At 42.3% G+C, this 27,193-nt stretch overlaps 1 protein-coding gene across 2 annotated transcripts in view; it reads right to left on the reverse strand.

Annotated features, from left to right (window-relative positions):
- FBXO38 (F-box protein 38) overlaps positions 1–27,193 on the reverse strand; it is a 100,993-nt gene that overhangs the window by 69,532 nt on the left and 4,268 nt on the right. For both annotated transcript variants that reach the window (XM_089671105.1, XM_089671104.1), the window contains exons 2-7: positions 24,285–24,443; positions 22,218–22,351; positions 11,823–11,986; positions 8,643–8,808; positions 8,412–8,549; positions 2,845–2,982 (exon numbers count right to left, since the gene is read on the reverse strand). In XM_089671105.1, the coding sequence (XP_089527231.1) occupies positions 2,845–2,982; positions 8,412–8,549; positions 8,643–8,808; positions 11,823–11,986; positions 22,218–22,351; positions 24,285–24,409 (865 nt within the window). In that variant the 5' untranslated portion in view covers positions 24,410–24,443. The remainder of the gene's footprint in view (positions 1–2,844; positions 2,983–8,411; positions 8,550–8,642; positions 8,809–11,822; positions 11,987–22,217; positions 22,352–24,284; positions 24,444–27,193) is intronic.

A 27,193-nucleotide genomic window follows, 5' to 3' on the forward strand; every position in this document is an offset into this window, starting at 1 on the left:
AAAAAAAAAGAAACAGACTAGAGGGTATAGGGGGTTGGACAAAAAAAAATAGAAACACTACATGATTTGCAGGTATAAAAAAAAGTGACAACATATTTCGTGTTGAAAGCGGAAGTGATTTAAAATTCTATTGCTTCCACTGTCTGATAAGACATACTAGTAATATGGAAACGTGAGAGCTGACAGCTTCAAAAGAGGGCAAATTGTTGGTGCCCGCTTAGCTGGTGCCTCTGCGACTGAAATTTGCAATTTATTTATGGTGCTGCAAGGTACATTATGAAAGGTTATGACGGCATATACAGTTGCCAGGAAACCGTCATGTAATAAGCATAAGCACGGTCGACATGGTCAACTGACTGAAAAGACAACAGGACATTGCGCAGGACTGTGACCCGGAATAAGAAAACAACTGTAGCAAAAGTGACTGCAGACCTTAATGTCAGTCTTCCAAAGCATGTGTCCACAAAAACTTTGCAAAGGGAACTCTATTGGTAACTGCAGCTTGCCCATTAATTTTTTCCCTAACTACTAGTGACTGATTTTAAAGCACAGAAGAGGAGAGAGTGGTGCAACACACATAAATCATGGACTCTCACTCAACAGAAGACTGTAATATGGTCCGATGAATTGACCTTAGCACTGTTTACAACCACCGGATGGGTTTACACATGGTAAACACCGTCCCAGGCTTAGGACCAGGACTGTCTTGTGCCAACAGTAATGCATAGTGGCAGTGCAATCATGGTTTGAGCAGCCATTTCTTAGTATTCTTCAGGCCTCATCATCACCTTGAAGGGTAGAGTTACGGCCAGTGACTATGTACAAGTGTTTGGGGAACAAGGTTAGGGCTTGTTTTCTGCCTCCGGCATCCCTGTGAGGACTGTAGTGATTTCTGCATGAAGAGTGGTATCAGATTCCATTATCCACAATCCAAGACATATTTATCAATTTCTAGGAGAATTCAGGCCATCTTGGATACCGAAGGCAGTCCAACACTATTAGGTAGAGATTTTGTTCTTTTACCTGGTGTTTAAATAATTTTGTCCAACCCCTGCATATAACCTAACTTTTACAGTATAACTTCTTACATCGTACATACATGTACGGTCAGCCATTCATACAGTGCTAGTTTGAAGGGGGGGGGGGAATTAGATAAAAGTCTTTTAGTACACAGCTACTGGAAAGATGACCCAAAAAGCTTGACAGATATTTACCACTTCCCACCCACGCCAATTCTGACATTTCTCTTATACATGTAAAAGTCTATAATTGTTTCGCTAAGCGGGACCAAAACACGCGGTCACCTTTGCACGCAAGTATGGTGGCATGTGGACACTTTGAAAAAAAAAAATTTTATTTTACATTTTTTTTTTTATATTTACACCTGTCTAATTTATTTTTTTTAAATTACTTTTATTGTTGTCACAAGAAATGTAAACATCTCTTGTGATACCGAACAGTGACAGGTCCTCTTTACTGACAAATCTGGAGTCTATTATTTCTTTTCTACCCTTACCAGCATCAGATTAGACAAAGATCGGTCTGATCTGATGCTTGAACTAGCTAGCAATGGCCGGCAAACAGAAGAAACATCAGGAAGTGACAAAATACTCCTCTCTTCTGGTTTCTACAACCATAGAGATGATCGGGGACATTCTGGTCCCCGATCAGCTCTATGGTAAGCAAGTGGAACTGCCAACGTCAGTGCCAACCTCCTTACAGGGACAAGATAACCCAATGAGGCACCGGATGGAGCAGAGGGGTGGGGGGGTTATGGCGGGGGTGACTTTACATAAAAGAGAATCGCTTGCAAAACCAGGATGATGCCTATAGCTGGCCTCATCCCGATATAACCACTGAAAAGTCCAGGATGTTGTAGGACGTCCTACAGGCAGGGGAGTGGTTTAACAGTAATATGGGCGTACAAAAAAAAAAAAAAAAAAAAAAAAAACACATTTCTGATAATTCCAGTGATTATTAAGAAATAACTTTTGTCTTCTATACACCAATGCCTTTTTAGGGATGCAATTTAATTCTGTACAGAAAGAACACAAAAATAAAAAAACACATCAACGTCTAAGAATATTATATTTGTGAACTGTTCCAAAATCTGCAGACATAAAGCACTGCTAGAAAAACGTCTATAATGTGGAACAAAAAAAAAAAACAAAACAACTTAGTCTCCCTTCACTCAGAGTTCCTGAAAAATGCAAAATATAGGGGGAGGGGGTGGCAATGTGGTTTTGGGCATTTAAGGTTGCATCAATGTTTACACAGTCGGCATAGCTGCTAGTACACAGGCACAACCTGCTAATGAAGATCAATTTATTGGTTACACTAATGCTGAGGTGTTTGAATCCCTCCCCACTCAACCAAAAAAATGCTGTCTCTAGGTAGATACTTGCATGAGATGCGTTGGGGATGTCGTAAGCCCCTGTTCACACAAATGCGATTTGTAAAGTGATCTGACAGTTCAAAAATCACAAGTCGCACCCTATTTGTGCCTATGGAACCGTTCAAAATTGGTGCGACTCTGACTTTGCGGTGAGGCACCGATTTTGAAAAAAATTCCTGCATTATCATGTGTAACTTGCATAGACATATGTACATGAAGTTGCACGGATGTCAGGAAAGCCATACATGAAATTGCACCGACCAGCAGCTTTGGCATCGCCCCACTCCAAGTGAACATTCAGTGTGAACCAGGGCTAAATATTGGCCCTAGAGTTGTAAAAAGGTAGCACTATGGCAGTTTCCCACAAATATTTTGAAAACAACCTGCTTATTTACTTTAAACCAGACACGGTTAAAAATTAATCAGTTTCTAATGCACTATTAACATACCAGACCGCCAGCTGTCCTCCACCACATGCTGGATAAGTCCTCCAAGGAATGGAACTCTAACCAACTCCAAATGTTCCAAGTTCCGAGCAGAAGCCAAACCAGTCACCAAGGGCACATACTTTAAAGAGTTTGTGGGTCCTTAAAAACAAAAGTAAATACACGATAACTTAATAAAGGGATGAAGTATGACTCCCAAGATCGACACAGCTTTCAGCTGAGTGAACTGATCAGAATTCTTCTCTACAGTACTACTACACATAGTAAAGTCAAAACAACCTAGTAGACATGTGGTGCTTGTAATAATAATGCTCAGGATTCATTAAAGCCCAACTCTAAGCTACGAAATTAAATGTGAAAAAGTTGTTGCCTGTAAAATCCATTCTTGGAGTACAGTACAGAATACAGGCATAGTTTTAGACGGCTGGGTTATATGTTGCTACCTTCAGCTGCCTGGGCACTGGCAAACAGAACTCTCAGCAGCCCCATATAACCCCTCCTACTAACAGTTATCTTCAGTTTTTTTTTTTTTCAACAAGCAATAAAGGATTAAACAGACAGAGGTAATGGGTCCTGTGTACTGTACGCCAAAAAACAAATTATACAGGCAAGTAAGAAAAAAATATTTTTTCCTAATCGTACAGTGCAGGACACAGACATAGTTTTAGACAACAGCACGTCCAAAGCAATGTATAAAAAGGGGTGGGGAACAAAGCAAACAGATTTCAATAGGCCTACAAAAAACAAACAAGGGCATATCAGCCTAACTAGATGGCTGCTTGTAGCACCTTATGGCCAAAGTTGATATCAGCAGAATATCCACCTGGTAAAACGTGTGAACAGAAAATCAGATGGCAGCCTTACAAATCAGCAAAACAAATGCTTGATGCTGAAAAACCCTAAAAACTGCCACAGGCCTAGTGGAATGGGCCTTATTAGGAAGGGAAGAACCTTATCCTGCAGAGAATAGGCTTTAACAAATACCTGTTGAATCCATCTGGCGACGTTGCCCGAGATCATTTTGGGCAGACAAGAAGCCTTGGGTCTCAGGACAACCTTTTCATTGTGTAACACCAGGAAAGGTTCCTTACAAGATAATGCTGCCAGCCTCGATACTTGCCTAGCAGAAGTGATGGTGACAGGAAACAAAACCCAAGTATGAGTTCAGCCAATTGAATATCTGTGGCAGCTCAATTCGTCACAAAGCAGTACAAACAAACAGTGGCAAAGTGGTTAGCACGTCTGGCTGGCAGCACTAGGGTCGTTGGCTCAAATCCCAACCATAGCACTACCTTCACGGAGTTTGCATGTTCTCCCTGTGCCTGCGTGGCTTTCTTCGGGGTACTCCAGTTTCCTCCCACATGCCAAAGACATGCTGGAAGGTTAATTGGCTCCTGTCTAAAATGTATGTGTATGGATCAATGCGAGTTAGAGACCTTAGATTATATGCTCCTTGAAGGCTAGGGGGTGATGTGACTGTATAATAATAGGTCTATGTAAAGCGCTATGTAAAATAACGGAACTATATAAAAAGTACCTGTAATAAATACATTAAAAAATAATAATAAAAACAAGGATGAGCTGGTGTTGTGTCTATCAATGAATTCAGAGAAAGGGATTTTACAGTGAGTAACAAAAAAATCCTTCTGTGTGTTTCATTCATTGACGGACACAGCCGTTCACATTCTTGATGGTAGGGACATCCCAAAGCAGTGCTGTAACGAGGGGTGAGTAATCAGAAAAAAAAAAAAAAAAAAACACCACACATGAACACCACCCAAAAAACACCCCATAAGAGGAACCAGAAACCTCAAAAACAGCCACCTGCAAAAGTTTGCAGCCGAAACATGCATCCAAAGATGCCAGAACATCAACTTTCTATAACTTGGTAAAGGTGTACACAGACAACCAGGTAGCCGCCTTACAAACTTAAGACACGGACGCTTGGTGTTGGAAAGGACAAAAACACTAAACTTTCTGGTAGACTGTGCCGTGTTGGGGAAGAGAGGCACCTGACCCCTGATGGCATAAGCCTGGACAACAGTCTGCCCAATCTAACGAGAAATAGTAGCCGAAGAGGCCATCAGGCCCTTTTGTGGGCCATCCAGAATCACAATCAGCGAATCTGACCTTCAAAAACGAGGCTGTTCACACAGGTAAATACAAACCGCTCACACCACATCCAACAAGTTTAGCACAACCTCCTTAGGATGCGATGGCTGCTGACACAGTGAAGGGAAGAGATCAATGTCCACATTCAGGTGAAAGTCAGAAACCACTTTCGAAAGAAAGGATGGATACAGGTGGAGAACCACCTTATCCTTGTGGAGAATCAAATAGGGAGACTTACAGGACAAGGCCACTAGTTCCGACACTCCATGTGCAGAAGTGATAGCAACTAGAACAGCGACCATCTGGGAGAGTTTGAGCAAAGGGAGATGTTCTCAAGCAGAGTGTTCTAAAGAACCGAAAGAACCAAATTCAGGTCCCACGGTGGCAATGGAGAGTGCACAGGGGAAGCAACATACCAATCCCCATAAATAAAAGTGCGAACCAAGGAGTGCATAGCCAAGAGGCATTGAAAGAAGATTGCAAGGAGCAGAGGCTTGGACCTTAATGGTACTCAAGTCCAGTTTCTGATCAACACCCCTTTGAAGAAAGGCCAGGATCCGAGACACAGAAGGAGCGTGGATGCAAACCCACAGCCTTGCACCACAAAATGAAAGCCTTCCAGGTGCAATGATAGATCTTCAGGGAAGTGGATTTACGCACCTTAAACATAGTGGGGGAACACAGAAGCCAGCAACCACCGGTCCTCAGAACCTAGCTTTCAATAGCCAAGTAGTCAAAACCCAAGATGGTAAAGCAGGGTGAAAGATTGGTCCCCGAGACAAAAAGGTCCTCGCGCAGTAGCCACCGCAAGGGGCCGTCTGATCCAGCCATGCCTCGTAGGCTCACCCAGAGTTAGAAACGAATACAAGGGGGCACCAATCTGAGTGTAGAGGGTTAATCATGTATTAAAATGCATAAAAGTTAGTAACGACTCACAAACAAAAGGAGTGTGGAGGCATGTAAAAGCAATCCTCAGGTAAACCAGGGAAGCCAGCGGTGTGAATTAGGGTCCTGGTCCTTCTGGATGGAGCTGTCAGCAGTGTAGGTAGTTTGAATTTGGCGCCGTTGACCAACGTGGAATGCAAGGAAATCCGGACCCAGCGGCAGACCAAGAGGAAGGCGAGAAGTCAGGTGACGCGTTTCGAAGCAACTGCTTCTTCTTCAGACCTGATTGGCTGTAGGTAAAGTTAGCCTCTTATAGCGGGCAGGCCGGACAAGGCAGGCTGTTTGTCGAGGATTGGCAGTGCTGGACTAAAGACGGGATATGCAGCATGGATCGGCGGATGGGATCGGAGCACCGCCATGTATAAGCAGTACAATCACTAATTGGCATACAATTACAATTTACCTGAGGATTGCTTTAGATGCCTCCATACTCCTTTTGTTTGTGAGTAGTTACTAACTTCTACGCATTTTAATAAATGATTAACCCTCTACACTTAGAAACGAACACAAGGGGGCACCATTCTATCTTCTACAGAGTATTGCTTCACTCTATGGGGAGCTGCATTCATCTGTAACCCTTTCAAGGATTCATGGACATTATGGACTTCTATGCCCCATGTGTATTTTCATTAGTGGTATTGTTTGTTACAAATTCCAGTTGTACCTCAGATGTTCATGCTTCATTTAGTATTTATACTATGTAGTTCCCTCTCAGCGCCAATTGTCTACATTTGTTGTATCACCCGGCGTTACCAGAACTGAGATGCCTTCAGCATCTAACCTGCACAGCAAACACATTAGAAGCTTAAGCACCACCAGAGCATCCATTGCATCCGCTCAGGGACCCTTCACTCTTGCCATGAATCTCTGCACCTTTTGATTGAGGTGGAATGCCAGCAGGTCCACGTCTGGCATGCCCCACTGCAGGCAGATTTGATGAAACACCTCTGGGTGAAAGGATCACTCTCCTAGATCTAGCATCTGTTGTCTGAGGTAGTCCGCTTGCCATTTTTTTTACGTCCAGAATGCAGACGTGGAGGGACTTGGCATATGAGGTTCCGCCCACCGAAGACTATGAGAGACCTCCAGCACTGCAGCTGAACTCCTCATCTCTCCCTGGTGATTGACACAGGCCCCCGCCATTGCATTGTCCAACTGGATCCATGGAAACACTGTGATATGGATGTCAGGAGCCCAGTCATATGTGTCCCTGCAAGGCGTTTAACTTGCTGGCTGCCCCAGTCCAGGATGGGGCTTGTAACAGCCGATCCAGCACTTAGCTAAAGATCTGTGTATGCTTGTTGGCCAGGCTGGAGTGACTACAAGGATTTACATTATTCAGCCTGTCGCCCAGCACGACTGTTAATTGGAGAACTTGCAGAAAAAGAAAAAAAAAAAATCAAAAAGGCCATGGTGCACAGGTACCAAAAAGGGAGCTAGGTCCTTACTCCTATACTAGGCATGAAAAAAAACTGAACTGCATATAGAAGAGAGGTGTTTAATACCAGCTAGGACTACCCATAGAAGGCTGTACTTGTTTTTTTTTTTCTGCCTAGCGTCTTATCTCTGAAGGTGGCACTATAACCCTACGGTCAAGAATGTGAAGGGCTGTGTTAGTCAATGAATGAAAAAGAAAAATGCTTGTACAAGTAAACAAAGAAGAACATGTAAGTAGCCCTGTAGCTTTCAGAACCATGAATAGTTGAAGTGAAAACTCTGAAACCTATTCCATGCAGGCACAGAAACAATGACCTGTGAGGGAAGTACATGCTGAAGAGCAGCATGCAAGTCCTCCAACATCTACTGAGAAGAATGCATATTGCAAGGCATGAAATCAGGGAGGAGGGAGAGAGCTAAACTACAGCCTGTACCCTCTGGGGACAACATCCCTGACCCATAGGTCCAGAATATCTCAAACACAGGCATTCGAGAGAGTCTCTTAATGGAGAGAAAGCCTGCACTGGACCTCTGCTGTAGGGAGCCTCAAAGATGTCCAGGCAATACCACACAGAGTAGTAGGAAGGAGTTCCAGATTAAGAACAGAAGGATCTGTAAAAGCAGAACTAGTGCCCCAGGTACATATGTCTTACGCAGACTGCAAGGGTCTTACAAAGTTTCCATGGAAGCAGTCACAGGCTGCAGGACAGGGCCAAGAAGCCCGAAATACTTGTAAGCCTTGCAAAGCAATCTCTTGTCTACAGCGTATTTCTCACTATCAGTCCTGAGATTTACACAGCCTAGCCAGACTTTACAGCCATGTTAGTAACCTCAGATTTCTCTACAGCAATGAACCAATAGGGCTAGGTCACCTCCTCACCCCCATCCTAAGCTGACTTTGATCTTCCCTCCAGGCAGCACATAAAAATACATTTACCTACATACATTGGTGTTCTTTATGTATCTGGAGTTTGGCTTTAAGCATATTAGTTTGTTTGAATGATGCATGTGAATGGAAAACATATACTCTTTAATGGCACCATGTAACATGACATGTTCACAAATTAAAACCTTACCAGCACAATTCCGCATTACAAATGTTCGCAGACTGATGCACAGGAAGTCCTTAAAAGGCTGAGGTTTGGTTAAGCGCACCCATTTCAAATATAAATGCCGCAGCATTGGGATACAAGGTATTTCAGGCACATTTACTCCTTTTCATGGGGTAAAAGGAGACAATGGGTTAATAAATATGCAATATGCTTACACACAATCATTAAAATTCCATAGATTAATTAAATGCTTACCTACTAAATGCAAGGTCTGAATTTTGGCTGCAATTGGTATTTTCAGCTTATTTTCTGGTGGTATGGGAAAAGCTCCATTTCGATTTCGAAATTTCCCTAAAATATGCACCTGTGGCATGTATGTCCATATAGCTTCTACAAGCTCCAGATGTGAAGTCTCCACACCCTGGGAAAAAGCATGGCAAAATTATAATATAGTTGTCTTTAACACATTTTTTTAATATTCAATTTTTTTTTAACTGTGATTTGTTGTGTGATTTTTAGCTTCCAATTTGTTCTCAAAAGTGCACACTGTGTCAGTCAACCTTATTGGAAGCACTTAATACTCACCTTAGAGATTCAGTTCTGGCAACCATCATAACCTCACTCCCATTTACATGGGGCACCCATGCATTGTCATACTTGGGCATCAAACTCACTTCAGATATGCTGCTGCTATACCTGGCCAACTATATCCCTCTATACGCTACTTTAGAAATAGACTTAAAGAAAAGGTCAGCATATTCCTTTTCTATGATGGGTAGAATCACTACTTTAAAAATGACTTTACTAAACACAAAATACTATATTACTAAAAAATGTAATTCTCTTATTTTAAAAAACATACAGTGGATATACAAAGTCTGCACACCCCTGTTAAAATGTCAGATTTCTGTGATGTAAAAAAGACAAATCATTTTAGAACTTTTTCCACTTCCACCTTTAATGTAACCTATAAACTGTACAACTCGGTTGAACAACAAATCTTTTACGTCGAAGTGAAAAAAAAACCCGAAAATAATATGGTTGCATAAGTGTGCACACCCATAAACGAATACTTTGTTGAAGCACCTTTAAATTTTATTACAGCACTCCAGTCTTTTTGGGTATGAGTCTATCAGCATGGCACATCTTGACTTGGCAATATTTGCCCACTCAAAAACACTCCAAATCTGTCAGATTGTGAGGGCATCTCCTAGGCACAGCCCACTTCAGATCTCACCCCACAGATTTTTGATCGGATTCAGGTCTGGGTCATTCCAAAACTTTCATCTTCTTCTGGTGAAGCCATTCCTTTGTTGATTTGGATGTATGCTTTGGGTCATTGTAATGCTGAAAGATGAAGTTCCTCTTCATGTTCAGCTTTCTAGCAGAAGCCTGAAGGTTTTGAGCCAATATTGACTGGTATTTGGAACTGCTCATAATTCCCTCTACCTTAACTAAGGTCCCAGCTCCAGCTGAAGAAAAACAGCCCCAAAGCATGATGCTGCCACCATGCTTCACTGTGGGTATTGGGTTCTTTTGGTGATGTGCAATGTTGGTTTTTGTGCAAAACAAATTTTCTGGAATTATGGTCAAAAAGTTAAACCTTGGTTTCATCAGACAATAACACATTTTTCCACATGCTTTTGGGAGACTTCAATGTTTTTTGCACAATTTAGCCGGGCTTGGATGTTTTTCTTCGTAAGAAAAGGCTTCCGTCTTGCCACTCTACCCCATAGCCCAGACATTTGAAGAATATGGGAGATTGTTGTCACATGTACCACACAGCCAGTATTTGTCAGATATTCCTGCTGCTCCTTTAATGTTGCTGTACATCTCTTGGCAGCCTCCCAGACCAGTTTTCTTCTCGTTTTTTTCATCAATTTTGGAGGGATGTCCAGTTCTTGGTAATGTCATGGTTTCGCCATATTTTCTGATGATGACCGTCTTAACTGTGTTCCATGGTATATCTAATGCCTTAGAAATTCTTTTGTACCCTTCTGCTGACTGATACCTTTTAACAATGAGATTCTTCTGATGCTTTGGAAGCTCTCTGTGGATCATGGCTTTTGCTGTAGGATGCAACTAAGAAAATGTCAGGAAAGACCTACTAGAACAGCTGAACTTTATTTGGGGTTAATCAGAAGCACTTTAAATGATCACAGGTGTGTACTGACTCCTATTTAACATGATTTTGAATGTGATTGCTTAATTCTGAACATAGCTACATCCCCATTTATAAGCGGGTGTGCACACTTATGCAACCACATTCATTTTAGTTTTTTATGTTTACTCCCCCGCTAAAAGATTTCATTTTGTTTTTCAATTGAGTTGTACAGTTTATAGGTCACATTAAAAGGTGGAAAAAGTTCTGAAATTATTTTTGTCCCATATTTTTGTATCACAGAAACCTGGCATTTTAAACAGGGGTGTGTAGACTTTTTATATCTACTATATGGGGTTCAAGGGGGTGCAAGGTGGCGCACAAAACCTTAAATGCTCCTAAAATATCTGGTGGTAGGAGGGTTCCACACCTTTAGAGATACTATAAAGCAGCTCAATTGATCCAATGATCACAAATCTATTCTAGTAATTATAAGCCAGACTGGACTAAACTCTAATCTCGAGTGGACTCCCTGCAACTGGCCTCCTCACAGGGGTCCCACCCAGGGACTGTAGGGCCATATTGTGTCCCACTCCCTGCACCCATGGGATACTGTCTGCAAAAAAATTCCCTTCAAGTAAACACATACACCAGTGGCCTCTCTTTAATAACTCAGCTTTCCACCAGATCCATCATCCAATCAATTTGTGTGGGGTGTTCGGAACACTCAGATGTGATTAAAAACACAGAGCTGATTCACACATGGGCGGTGTAGATTAAAGCTCAAATTTCACAGCTAATTGATCCAGTAGTTGTTCACTAGTTTACGTCAGCGCTGAGCAAACCTTTTGGTGCTATATAAATACTGTATAGTAATAATAATGTCAGGTTTACATCAGGTCCAGGACACGATTAGCACAGGATTTTATCCTATTCACACTTATGCGGGTTTAGAAACCGTTCCCATAGAAGTCAATGGCCTGTAATCTGCAACTGAACCTGAAGGCACTGCTTAGAAAACGTACATGACTTTTTAAAACGGTTCAAACAGCATCCAATCCTCATACATGTGAACCGGCACTGAAGATATGCATATTTGCTCTCTCTACACTTCCATGTAGGCAGACAAAAGTTTTTATTGGTTGGAATATTCTGTTATTCTTCTATAAATGAAGAGCTACCTATAATATATGACTAAGCAAAATGACAATACTATGTCAAGTTCATTAAAATACAAAGTGTACAGCAGAAATGACAGAAGACCTCACAGCAGAGACAGAATATGAAACCACTTCTGCTACAACATTATTGGACAGGCAAAAAGGAGCACTCACCAGGAGATTGGGACAGGACTGCAAGGCTTCTAATACACCAGGAATGCTAAAAGCTTCATGGCCTCTCACTCTGCGTCTTTCCAAATACCTTGGATGAAGGCCATAAAGCTGTTCAATATCTGGCATCTTTTTGAGCAGTTTCAGGAAACTGGAATCAGTGAAACCTACCAAAATATAGAGGGGGGGAAAGCAAATCAACAATGCTATCAGTCACAGAACATGTAAAACTAGAAAAGCTACAATTTCTGGGGAAATTGTGTGAAGTGTTCTTGCCTCCACCAGTAGTCGACAACTGGAGTGGGCGGAGTAACTGGGTGGAGTGGCTTGAAAATGAGGGAGTGATGGCAGTTTAGAAATCATGTCCTGATTTTCAGCTCACACTCCAGCTTTTGTCAGCTCCCACTCTAGTTTTGAACATTTCGCCATTCATTCCTATGGGACCAATTACACCACAAAAACGCTGATATTTCGTGAACCATTCGGCGAAACGTTCCACAAAGTAATAGCACACCAATCGGGAACAATCCACATGTTTCGGTATATTACTGTCTACGTAGTGTAAAAACTGTGGGAGGAGTTAGGGTGGTAAATTTGGCTATAATAATAAGAATATATATATGTGAGATAACAGTAAGTGGTCTTGCCATGCAAGCACACTTAACAAGTCATGAATATGGTTGATAGGATTTCTAGAAGTTTTTAAAGCCCCTCTCTTTTTTCCCACCGCTCCCACCCACCTCTATCCCTTCTAGGAATTTTTCTCTCAACGTGTGCGTGTGTGTCACAAATACAGCAGTGCAATGGGGCCCAAGATCACTGGTTCCCTACCATTCCCCTGTGATGTCAGTCCTCTTTTGGATCCTGACCTCGGTTTAAGGTAAGAAAGGAAAAAAAAAAAAAAAAAAAAAGGGGGGACGTCGTTCGATACACTAGACAACATCAAATTAGGCCCATTATTAGCAAATATTGGTATTTACTGTATTTTCCGGCATATAGGACGACTTTTTAACCCATGAAAATCTTCTCAAAAGTCGGGGGTCGGTGCCGCCACCCCCCCTTCCAACGGAAGGGACAATAAGTACAGGTGGGGCAGGGGGCTGCGGTTTCTTACCTGGCTCCGGTCCCACGACGATCCAGTCCAGGAAGCGCGGCTGCTCCTTCATTCAGTTTGGCCGCTCTCTCACTCGATGTTCGTGCGGCCGCTTGGCTCCGCCTCCTCACCGGTGATTGGGCACCAGAACTGTAGCTCAGGAAAGGCACACAGGCGAGGAGGTGGAGCCGAGCGGCCATGCGAACATCGAGTGAGGGAGCGGCCGGTAGGTGTGCAGTGCAGATGGTGCTGCTGAAACCACGTATGCTGGCTGCAGCAGCACCATGCTGGAACAGGGGGTCAGCAAGTGTCATTGGTGTCAGTGGGAGCAATAATGCCCCATCATTGGTGTCACTGATACTAATGATGGGGCATTATTCCTCCCACTGACACCAACGATGGGGCACTATTCCTCCCCCCCCCCACTGACACCAACAATGGGGCACTATTCCTCCCCCCCCCCACTGACACCAACAATGGGGCACTATTCCTCCCCCCCACTGACACCAATGATGGGGAACTATTCCTCCCCCACTGACACCAATGTTGGGGTACTATTCCTCCCACTGACACCAACGATGGGGCACTATTCCCCCCCCCCCACTGACACCAACGATGGGGCACTATTCCTCTCCCTGACACCAACGATGGGGCACTATTCCTCCCCACCCTCCCCCCACTGACACCAACGATGGGGCACTATTCCCCCCCCCCACTGACACCAACGATGGGGCACTATTCCTCCCCACCCTCCTCCCACTGACGGGGCACTATTCCCCCCCCCCCTCCGACACCGACGTTGGGGCACTATCCCCCCCACTGACACAGATGGGGCACTATCCCCCCCCACTGACACCAACGATGGGGCACTATCCCCCCCCCCCCACTGACACCAACGACGGGGCACTATTCCTCCCACTGACACCAACGACGGGGCACTATTGCTCCCACTGACACCAACGACGGGGCACTATTGCTCCCACTGACACCAACGACGGGGCACTATTGCTCCCACTGACACCAACGACGGGGCACTATTGCTCCCACTGACACCAACGACGGGGCACTATTGCTCCCACTGACACCAACGACGGGGCACTATTGCTCCCACTGACACCAACGACGGGGCACTATTGCTCCCACTGACACCAACGACGGGGCACTATTGCTCCCACTGACACCAACGACGGGGCACTATTGCTCCCACTGACACCAACGACGGGGCACTATTGCTCCCACTGACACCAACGACGGGGCACTATTCCTCCCACTGACACCAACGACGGGGCACTATTGCTCCCACTGACACCAACGACGGGGCACTATTGCTCCCACTGACACCAACGACGGGGCACTATTGCTCCCACTGACACCAACGACGGGGCACTATTGCTCCCACTGACACCAACGACGGGGCACTATTGCTCCCACTGACACCAACGACGGGGCACTATTGCTCCCACTGACACCAACGACGGGGCACTATTGCTCCCACTGACACCAACGACGGGGCACTATTCCTCCCACTGACACCAACGACGGGGCACTATTCCTCCCACTGACACCAACGACGGGGCACTATTCCTCCCACTGACACCAACGACGGGCACTATTCCTCCCACTGACACCAACGACGGGGCACTATTCCTCCCACTGACACCAACGACGGGGCACTATTCCTCCCACTGACACTAACGACGGGGCACTATTCCTCCCACTGACACCAACGACGGGGCACTATTCCTCCCACTGACACCAACGACGGGGCACTATTCCTCCCACTGACACCAACGACGGGGCACTATTCCTCCCACTGACACCAACGACGGGGCACTATTCCTCCCACTGACACCAACGACGGGGCACTATTCCTCCCACTGACACCAACGACATGGGCACTATTCCTCCCACTGACACCAACGACATGGGCACTATTCCTCCCACTGACACCAACGACATGGGCACTATTCCTCCCACTGACACCAACGACAGGGGCACTATTCCTCCCACTGACACCAACGACGGGGCAGTATTCCTCCCATTGACACCAATGACGGGGCACTATTCCTCCCACTGACACTAATGATGGGACACTATTCCTCACACACTGACACTAATGATGGGGCACCATCATTGGTGTCAGTGGGGGGAATCGTGCCCCATCATTGGTGTCAGTGGGAGGAATAGCACTCCATCATTGGAATACCATACCATTCCATATTGAAATCAAATCTGCTGTTTTTTCATTTTTATTTGGTGTGCGTTGGAAGAGGGGTAGTCTTATACGGCGAGTATAGCGCAAACCCTATATTTTAAAACAGGAAAAGTAGGGGGCCGTCTTATACGCTGGAAAATACGGTACTTCAAACGGATCCACAAATAGCACAATGCATTAATGATTATGCGGATATTGTATACTGGAAGAAACGCTCGATTTCAGATCACCTTGTACATAGTCATTTTGATCAAATGGGGACATGATAGATGTAAATATTTCGGCACATATACAGTTAGGTCCATATATATTTGGACACAGGCACAATTTTCATACTTTTGTCTTTAATTCAAGGGGTTGAACATAAATATAAAGTACAAATTTTAGGAACTGCAACCATTTTTTATACACAGTCCCTCCATTTTCAGGGGTTCAAATGTAATTGGACAAATGAATATAATCATAAATAAAATGTTCAATTTTAATATTTTGTTGAGAATCCTTTACTGACAATGACTGCCTGAAGTCTGGAACCCATGGACATTACCAAAGACTGGTTTCCTCCTTTCTGATGCTTTGCCAGGCTCTAACTGCAGCGGTCTTCAGTTGTTCTTTGTTTGTGGGTCTTTCTGCCTTTAATTTTGCCTTCAGCAAGTGAAATGCATGCTCAATTAGGTTGAGATCAGGTGATTCAGCCATTGCACTTTTCCTTCGGAAAGCTTTTGGGTTGCTTTTGCAGTGTTTTGAATCATTTTCCATCTGTACTGTGAAGCACCGTCCAATCAACTTTGCTACATTTGGCTGAATCTGGGCTGACAGTATCTCTCTAAAACACTGCAGAATTCATCCGGCTGCTTCTGTCACATTATCAATAAACACCAATGACCCAGTGCCACTGGAAGTCATACATGCCCATGCCATCACACTGCCTCCACCATGTTTTACAGATGACGTTGTGTGCTTTGGATCATGAGCTGTTCCAAGCCTTCTCCACACTTTTTTCTTCCCGTCATTCTGGTACAGATTAATCTTAGTCTCATCCGTCCAAAGAATGCTTTTCCAGAACTGGTCTGGCTTTTTTACATGTTTTTTTGGCAAAGTCTAATCTGGCTTTTCTATTCTTCAGGCTTATGAATGGTTTGCACCTTGTGGTGAACCCTCTGTATTTGTTCTTGTGAAGTCTTCTCTTGATTGTAGACTTTGACAATGATACGCCCACCTCCTGGAGACTGTCTTTCACTTGTCTGGATGTTGTAAACGGGTTTTTCTTTACCATAGAGAGGATCCTGCGATAATCCACCACTGTTATCTTCCATAGACGTTTATGCCTTTTTATGTTGCTGAGCTCACCAGCGCATTCTTCTTTCCTCAGAATGTACCAAACTCTTGATTTGGCCACTCCTAATGTTGCCGCTGTCTCTCTGATGGATTTGTTTTGTTTTTGAAGCCTTACAATGGCCTGTTTCACTTACATGGACAGCTCCTTTGAACTCATGATGTAAGTTCACAGCAATAGATTCCAAATGCAAATACCACATTTAGAATCAACTCCAGACCTTTTACCTACTTAATTGATGAAGAAATAACGAAGGAGTAGCCCACACCTGGCCATAAAACAGCTTTTGATTCAATTGTCCAATTACTTTTGGTCCCTTGAAAAAGGGGGGGTGGCTATTCTTAAGAGCTGTAATTCCTAAACCCTTCCTCCAATATGGATGTACATACCCTCAAATTAAACTTGCGAGTCTGCACTTTCAGCCCATATCCACTGTGTAACTATAGCTTGAATATGTTTTGGTACATACCTGAAAAAAAATAAAAAGTGTGCCTGTGTCCTAATACATATGGACCTAACTGTAGCTGTGATATTGTGCCTATTGTCAATTTATATTGCCAAGAAAAAGACGAACTACCAAATGGTGAAACTCATCTAGGCAAACATTTTGTCAGCTGCCAAACAGTTAGTAACATATACTTAATGGTATATGAATGTGGCAGTTGTGTGGCAAAATCGAAAAACCATTTTTGGCAAACACATCTATGAACACATATTAGCTATCAAATGTGATGACATAATGTTACTTATTGGGAGACATGGAACTTGGAAACACAACACAAATCCATGTTGTGCCAAATCCTTTGTTTTGGAAAGAGCACACCCAAACATCCGGGGGTGGTAGTGAATGGGACTGTCTTTTTCTGCAAAGAGGCCAGATGGGTTTATCATTTAGAGGCTCCGAAACATCCTGGTCTCAATGTAGTGAGCTACAAACCTTTTTTTTCTGATTTTTCTTTTTTTTGCTTTGTTTGTTTTTGTGAAATAGTGTTAGCCCTGTGGGTAATATCTATATTTTTTCTATTCTTAGTGGTGATATACTAAACACGGGATACCAATTATTATACAATGCACATGTTTATATAATATGGTAAACGGTTATATATTAATGCTGTATTCAATCTGTAAATGCCATATGACTGGGACCTTTAGTGGACAATATGATTTGATCATTACTGTGCTTTAAACGCTCTGGGAACAGTTTGGGGATGTCCCTTTCCTGTTACAACATGACTGCGCACCAGTGCACAAAGCAAGGTTCATAAAGACAAGGACGAGAGAGTTTGTGGTGGAGGAACTTGCTGGCCTGACCTCAACCCAATAGAACACCTTTGGGATGAATTAGAGCAGAGATTGCGAGTCAGGTCTTCTCATCTGACATCAGTGCCTGACCACACAAATGCGCTTCTAGAAGAATGGTCAAACACTCCCATAGACACCCTCCTAAACCTTGTGGACAGCCTTCCCAGAATAGCTGAAGCTGTTTTAGCTGCAAAGGATGGGCCAACTCAATATTGAACCCTACGGAATAAGACTAGGATGCCATTAAATGTTCATGTGCGTCTAAAAGGCAGGTGTCCCAATATTTTTGAGAACACACACACACACACACACACACACACACACACGTATTTGATCTCCTGCTGATTTTGAATGTTTGCCCACTCACAAAGAAATGATCAGTCTAAAAATCGAATGGTACGTGTACTGAAACAGAGAGACAGGATAGCAACAAAAAATTCAAAAGAAATGCATGTCTAACAAATTATGCAGTGATTTGCATGTTGATGTGGGAAATAAGTATTTGATCCCCTATCATTCAGCAGGATTTCTGGCTACCAGATGTCTTTCATACAGGTAACAAGCCAACAGGGGATTTGTCACCAAGTACCAAGTCATGTTTTGTGAAGAGGATCAAGTACATATTCCCTCATGAACATGCAAATCAGTGCATAAATTGTTAGACATGCATTTCTTTTGAATTTGTTGTTGCTATTCTGTCTCTCAGTGTTATAATACACCTACCATTTGATTTTTAGACTGATCATTTCTTTGTGAGTGGGCAAACCTTCAAAATCAGCAGGGGATCAAATACTTATTTCCTTCACTAATAAATAAATAAATTATATATAAAAATATATATATTTTTTTAATTACACACACTTATTTTTTTTAATCAAATATAGCGCAAATCATACTTCATCTAACAACTCTTCTCAACTCTATTGCACATCTCGAGATCTTTGTGGATCTATTCTCTGCATGTGGATCTCAGTCATATTACTACACTGTTTTTCTGGTCTACGCTCTCATCCAAACTAGGCATGACAACTGTTATAAACTTAACAAGATACATTTATCATGCTAATATTTTAATTACTTATGTTGATATCCTGTTTAACAATGTCACAAGTCATCAGTATTATAATCCAATACATCAAGTTAAAAAAAAAAACCTTTATCTGATGTTATGTATGAGATAGAAGCTACACACGCTGTATTTGATGAGCAAATTTTGATCCGTTTCAATATTTGTATAATATATAATTAAAAAAACATTTTTACATACATGATATTGTGGTACTGTTAAAAGCCCTATAGTTTTTTTTCTTAGGTTTGTTTTGTTTGGATATTTTTGATCAAAAGTGTAGGCACAATATAAAAGGGGGGGGGGCAGTAAAATTACAGTACAGAAGGAATAAGTACAGTTCTTAGGTGGAGGTGGGGTAGGCTTCCCTGAACAAATGAGTTTTCAAGGATGGTGGACAGGGTAGGAGCTGACTGGACATACTGGGGCAGGATGTTTCAGAGGATGGGAGAGGCTCTGGAGGTGAGCGTGGGAGGAGGTAACAAGGGAACTGGAAAACATGTCTTTGGAGGAGCGGAGAGGATGGTTTGGGCAATATCTGCAGATGAAGCTGGTGATGAAGCTTGGGGTGATATTGTGGATGGATTTGTATGTTTTGGTTAGTATTTTGAATTTTATATGTTGGGCAAGTGGAAGCCAGTGAAGAGATAGGCAGAGAGGAGCAGCAGTAACAGACCAGTTAGTAAGGTGTATTTGTCCAGCAGCAGCATTCATAGTAGACTGAAGGGGGGATAGCCTGTGTAGGGGTGGGCAGGTGAGAAGGGAGTTGCAGTAGTCAGTAGTCAAATAACCAACAGTGAATAAGCCGTATTGTGATGCTGTTAGTCAGGGAGGGGCGAAGTCAGGAAGGAGTGAATTCTGGAAATCTTGCAGAGGTTAAGGAGGCAAGATTTACCAGTGATTGGATGTGGGGGCTGAAGGAGAGGTCAGAGTCTAGAATTACACCTAGCACCCTGGCAAGTGTGGAGAGACCAATGGTTATGCAGTTGATCTCAATGGTAAAGCCATGGGGAGGGGAGCAGGGAGGAGGAAATATTACAAGCTCAGTTTTAGAATTTGAGGAAGAGGTGTGACATCCATAATAAGTAGCTCAGTAAGTCTGTGATACGCAAGGAGATTGAAGGGGTGAGTTGGAGTCGAGAGATAAATCTATCATCAGCATAGAGGAGGTATTGGAAGACATAGGAGGTTATCAACTGGCCCAGTGAAGAGATACAGAGAGAGAAGGAGAGGCCCAAGGTTGGAGCCTTGGGGTACTACCCTACAGAAAGAGGTAGAGGAGCATAGGAGATGGTACTGCACAGTGCCTTGAACATTTCAACATTTAGTCATGTTACAACTAAAAATGTAAATGTATTTTATTGGGATTTTATGTGATAGACCAACACAAAGTGGCACATATTTGTTAGGTGGAAGGAAAATGATAAATGGTTTTCAAACTTTGTTAAATATAAATATCTGAAAAGTGTGTCATGCATTTTTTTTATTCAGGCCCTCTAAGTCAATACTTTGTAGAATCACGTTTTACTGCAATTACAGCTGCAAGTGTGTTTGGGTATGTTTCTACCAGCTTTGCACATCTAGAGAGTGACATTTGTGCCCATTCTTCTTTGCAAAATAGCTCAAGCTCTGTCAGATTGGATGGAGAGTGTCTGTGAACAGCAGTTTAAGTCTTGCCACAGATTCTCAATTGGATTTAGATCTGGACTTTGACTGTGTCATTCTAACACATGAACATGCTTTAATCTAAACCACTACATTGTAGTTCTGGCTGTATGTTTAGGGTCATTGTCCTGCTGGAAGGTGAACCTCTGCCCCAGTCTCAAGTCTTTTGCAGACTCTAGCATTTTCTTCTAAGATTGCCCTGTATTTGGCTCCATGCATCTTTCTATCAATTCTGACCAGCTTCCCTGTCCCTGCTGAAGAAAAGCATCCCCACAACATGATGCTGCCACCATCATGTTTCAGGGTGGGGATGGTGTGTTCAGGGTGATGTGCAGTGTTAGTTTTCCGCCACACATAGCGTTTTGCTTTTAGGCCACAAAATTCAATTTTGGTCTCATCTAACTACAGCACCTTCTTCCACATGTTTGCCGTGTCCCCCACATGGCTTCTTGCAAACAGGACTTCCTATATCAGGGTTTCTCAACCAGGGTTTCATGAAGCCCCAGGGTTGCTCCAGAGGTTGGTAGGTGTTCCTTGAGCAATTTGTCTCTAAGTTCCCACTGACACTACTGATCTTTTTAGCTATCTATAAGGCGGTAATTCTTCCCAATGACCACAAGTGTAAAAAGCACTCTTCCCACTGACCATCATACTAACATATTATGAGCTGTAGATATAGTACATTTTTAGCAGGGGTTCCCTGGAACCAGAAAGTTATTTCAAGGGTTCCTCTGTGTTGAAAAAGGCTGTCTTATGGCTTTCTTTCAACAATGGCTTTCTTCTTGCCACTCCTCCATAAAGGCCAGATCTGTGGAGTGCAAGACTAATAGTTTTCCTGTGGAGAGATCCTCCCACTTGAGCTGTGGATCTCTGCATGTCTTGGTAGGTTTGCAGTTGTGCCATACTCCTTCCATTTTCGGATGATGGATTTAACGGTGCTCTGTGAGATGTTCAAAGCTTGGGATTTTTTTTTTTTTTTTTTTTAAAACCTAACCTGGCTTTAAACTTCCCAACAACTTTATCCCTGACCTGTCTGCTGTGTTCCTTGGCCTTCATGATGCTGTTTGTTAACTAATGTTCTCTAACAAACCTTCGAGGGCTTCACAAAACAGCTGTATTTATACCTAGATTAAAATTACTCACAGGTGGACTCTATTTTCTAATTAGGTGGCTTCTGAAGGCAATTAGTTCCACTAGATTTTAGTTTGGGGTATCAGAGTAAAGGTGGCTGAATAGAAATGCACGCCACACTTTTCAGATATTTGTAAAACATTTTGAAATCCATTTATAATTTTTCTTCAACTTCACAATTATGTGACACTTTGTGTTGGTCTATCACATAAAATACATTTACGTTTTTTGTTGAAACATGACAAAATGTGGAAAATTGCAAGGGGTATGAATACTTTGTCAAAGCACTGTATGTGACACTTCTAAGGGTTCCATTATCGAGTCCCTTTTCCCTGTACTTGTTTGTAGAGAATGAAACAGGATGTATGAATCGAGGGGGCAGACCAATTCACCATCTGCCTGTCCCCCATTCATAGATCCTGTTTAATTCATGAAATGAAACAAGATGGTGTGGGGAATCTGATTATGAAGATTTTGGCAAAATGAAGACAAAGCAACACATCTCACTGAAGGTAAATAAGGTCCTTTGTGCTGAATTTTTATTTTTATGTAAACTTAGGCTTTCATGAACACTATATGAAGACACTTACCTGTGGGCATATACTCCCACCAACGTCCAGCACAAAGATCAACCATTTTGACTACACGCAGGTACAGAGTTACGGCTTCCTTCAATTTCCGTGACAAGCATTCCATACACATTATATCCTGAAGGGGGAGGTATCTATGAAAAGAACGCATTCTCTGTGAGATATTTAACATTTATTAATCAGAAAAACAAATTTGCTAACAGAAAGGGTAAATAATTTCACAGTTAATTCTAGTACAAAACAGAAGCAAATTCTTAAACATGTTGTGCACAGTGGACCCTTTTGCTGGTATTTGCTTGGTGGATTAAATCTGTTCATTTAAATGCAAATGTCATTATACTCAGTTATAACATCCAAAAGGTCATGCTGACATGTCAGATTCCACTTGCAAGTGGCATTGAAGGCAAAACCTAAAATCATGATTCTTGATCCTTAACCCCAATAAAACAGAGACCGCGTTAGATTAGGGACCCCATTTCTTTACTACCGTGTTTGTATACTATTACAGCTTTGCTGCATCACTGCTCCCCATTGCTTTGCTGCTCTGCTATCCCCCTCAACCCCCTTACTCAATTTCATATACAGTTACTCTCTGGGCATGTCTTATTGCTCCAAAGCTTCTGCATATGGTCCTTGTATACTGTATTCATTTCTATAGACGTGTAGCTTTGTGCTCTGCCCCTAATATCTTCTCAATAGTTTCTTATGGTGATATTCAAATTCATATATATATATATATACATATATATATATATATATATATATATACATATATATATATATATATATATATATATATATATATATATATATATATATATATACACATATACATATATATACATACACACATACACACATATATATATACACACACACACACACACACATATACATACATATATATATATTTTCTCTTTTAAATAATATTAAACATTTTGGGTTTTTTTGTTTTCATTGTAATAAAAATTATCAGTTTTGACCTGTGCAGTGGATCTAATATAGCATAGCGTGTTATTTAATGTGTTAGGCTACATTCCCACCTGCGATTAGGGCTGGTGCGAATTATAGCAACAGTTTTCATTCCGGCTCTTAACTAGGCAGTTAATCGCTGGCTGTGCAGGGAGCTGCGAATAGGTGCAGCCGCCACCAACCTGTCATTATAATGAACATGGTCGGGGGGCGCAGCTAACCGCAGACAGCCGCAGGGAGAACTGCCGCTACATTTCGCCCTAATCACTGGTGTGAATGTAGCCTAAAGGTTTTATTTTACATTTTTTCTGGTACAATTGGGTCTATTGATTGTGAAAGTATTTACATGGCTTGCATGCATCTGGTAAAGTAATAGGTTTGCTGCATTTGTCTGATATTGTGCGATTGCAGTGAGAAACACATTGCAACAGTTGCTATTGTGATTCTGTGAATCAGCTGAAATTTTGCCCATTTGTCTGGTGTTTGGACAGCAGGCAGCCAGTTGGAACTTTAGAACAGACGAGAATGTGTTGTCTACAGACACAATTATATTACAACTTACTTGTTGGTTTATGATACATATATACCCACTGGATATGGGGACATCGGCCTCTACAATTAAGCCCTACACAGGTAAAACATGTTAGAGGGACTTTCCAGAAATGTTAAAAACCATCACATTTCCCAAAATCAACCTGTATTTGGTTGAAAACATCCTTCATCGGTAAGCAATTACTTACAAAGATCAGATAAAGAATGGCCAGCACAGTGACTGCATCTACAGGTGAATAGACTTATCACATGGCAGCTTCCCTTATTCCCTGTATGATTTGCGTGAATAATGTTTGGCTGAAGTGCAGGGCAGACAGATATATCAGATTTTATTGTGATCAATTCATTTTAATAACATTTTTTACTGTTAGGATTCTGTAGCATCATTAGAGCTGGACTGGCACTAATATTGCCCCATGCACCTATTGTGTCATAGGAACAGTCCTTTTCTTACAGTGACTATAAACAACCAAGCTCCAGATGTTGCTCACAATTGGGTGCAGAAGGAAAGTACAGCATATTTCTAACAATTACTCTACTCACTTAAATATATGGCAAAGGACTTCATGGGATAGCTGGTTCATGTAATCTTTAGGATCGCTGGACTTATTTTCAACACTTTCAGCATTTGTTTTGCATGGTTTTACGTATTTTCGTCGAGGCCCCATCTTAAAAACTGGAGATGAGGAATCGCTTCATAAACTGCAAAGTAAAAATAGATGTAAATATAGGAAGAAAGCAGGAATGAGACACACATACCAGATTGGCCAACCCAATTGTTGCAGATTTTTAGGCTCTCACAATCAGGACCTTCTGAACCCTCCTGTATTGTATTGTAACTCTATTGTCTCCATGAATTTCATAAAGCACTAAACAAATTTTGGCACATTAAAAACGGTGTATAAAAAGTAAAGGGTAACTTCACTTTTGCGGGAAAAAGACAGCAAAAAAAATACATAAAGCATATACAATTTCTACAGAAACCATTATGTAATTTAATGTTATTAAAAAATTACCTTTCCATTTCAATCTGCAGCTGCTGTAATTTTCACTACAATTCAATGCAATATGGCTACCTGAAGGCCCTTCATACACCTTTGGTTTACAGAACCCCCCACTCCCCGAAATATATTTTTCGGCTTGTGTGACCGACTCATTGATTTTCCCTAAAGTCTGCACAAAGATTTTAGAAGTCAGATTTTAGGCATCCTCTGCAGCAAAAATTTTATTTTGAGATTTTCCCAATGGGTTAATCAGTTCTAAAGGGTTGCAGGCCCTACATTTTCCTCATTAGAACACTTCAAGTCCATCAGCTGATTAATAATGAAAAGTTCCTCCCATTCAGCTTCACTCTGAACATAACAAACAGCATTTTCATCATAGCAGAAAAAGGCAGGGATCTGCAGCAAAGTTTGTTAAAATCTCTGCAATTTACACAGATCACCCAGAGGGGATTGTTTTTTTTCTCAAAAATAGTGGAGTTTCTATTTAAATAAGAATATCCCATACAGATTCATTATTTAGAAGGATACTTTAGAATGGCAGTAACAAACTACCTGCAGTAACTTTTTACCAACGTAGAATAGAAACAGTGTAGATGTAGTAAACTAAAAGAGATTTTCTACTTCATAAAAAAGTAAAAGCCCTACCCAAGTCATCACTGTTGTGCCATGGGGAAATCCCAAACAGAACCGCCAAGAAGCTACAAGGCTGGAGACCTGATAAATACAAACCACTTTCAGAAGCTAGGTGCTTTGCAACACAGACACAGCTTTTACTGAAAAACAATTAAAACCAAGGGATTTTTAAGGATGTATGGAAAAATCTGGGCAACTACAAGCAGTGCCAATTCATATATAACATAACTGCACATATTACACACACACACTATATTGCCAAAAGTTTTGGGACTCTCCCCCAAATCATTTAGGTATTCCAATCAACTCCACGGCTACAGGTGTATGAAATAAAGCACCTAGGCATGCAGACTGCTTCTACAAACATTTGTGAAAGAATGGGTCGCTCTCAGGAGCTCAGTGAATTCAAGCGTGGTACCGTGATAGGTTGCCACCTGTACAATAAGTCCATCTGTGAAATTTCCTTGCTACTAAACTTCCCACGGTCAACTGTTAGTGGTATTATAGCAAAGTGGAAGCAACTGGGAACAACAGCCACGTAAAATGACAGAGCGGGGTCAGCGCATGCTGAAGCGCTCAGAAGTCGCCAACTGTCTGCAGAGTCAACAGCTAAAGACCTTCAAACTTTGTGTGGCCTTCAGATTAGCACAACAGTGCGTAGAGAGCATCATGGCCGAGCAGCTGCATCCAAGCCTTACATCACAAAGTGCAATGCAAAGCGTTGGATGCAGTGGTGTAAATCACGCCACCACTGGACTCTAGAGCAGTGGAGACGTGTTCTCTGTAGTGATGAATCACTCTTCTCTTTCTGGCAATTCGGTGGACGTGTCTGGGTTTGGTGGTTACCAAAAGAACGGTACTTGCCTGACTGCATTGTGCCAAATGTAAAGTTTGGTGGAGGGGGTGAGAAGACATTTTGGACAATTTCATGCCCCCAACATTGTGGGAACAGTTTGGTGATGGCCCTTTCCTGTTCCAACATGACTGCGCAGCAGTGCACAAGGCAAGGTCCATAAAGACATGGATGAGTGAATTTGGGGTGGAGAAACTTGACTGACCTGCACAGAGTCCTGACCTCAACCCGATAGAACACCTTTGGGATGATTTAGAGCGGAGACTGCGAGCCAGGCCTTCTCGTCCAACATGAGTGCCTGACCTCACAAATGCGCTACTGGAAGAATTGTCAAACATTTCCATAGACACACTCCTAAACCTAGTGGACAGCCTTCCCAGAAGAGTTGAAGCTGTTATAGCTGCAAAGGGTGGGCCAACTCAATATTGAACCCTACGGACTAAGACTGGGATGCCACTAAAGTTCAGGTGCGTGTAAAGGCAGGTGTCCCAATACATACACACACATATATAGTCCCCTTTTAGTAAAGTGCCATTCTTCAAATGAAACCAGTCCTGTATAATTCTTCAACTGAAGTCAGTTTTAATTGTTCCACAATGGTGTCCCAATACGTGCAAAAAGTGCTAGTGCTCTAATTATAATAAAAGTGCTCCACTGGACAGTGCTCCTGTGCCCCACATAGATGTAAACTCACCCTATATTACTGATCACCTATCTCTAGCATGGTCAACAGAGCTTGTGGGGCAGACCCCTTTGTCATCTGTTTCTTTGCATCTCCCGAAACTGTACTGCTAGGGAAGGCATATATTCTCAAAAAAGAAGAGAGGGTCCCATAACGTAAAACCACACCAATAATTTTATTAGATAAATAAGACAGATGCATTTACATAAAATGTTGCCCTAACAACCAGCACCCAGTATACTCAGCTTGTATATAGATGGCAAGATGGCTGCTATCCCCG

This window comes from Staurois parvus, unplaced genomic scaffold (assembly GCF_062004578.1).
Source record: "Staurois parvus isolate SC_StPar_1 unplaced genomic scaffold, SC_StPar_1.0 ptg000099l, whole genome shotgun sequence".
NCBI lineage: Eukaryota > Metazoa > Chordata > Amphibia > Anura > Ranidae > Staurois > Staurois parvus.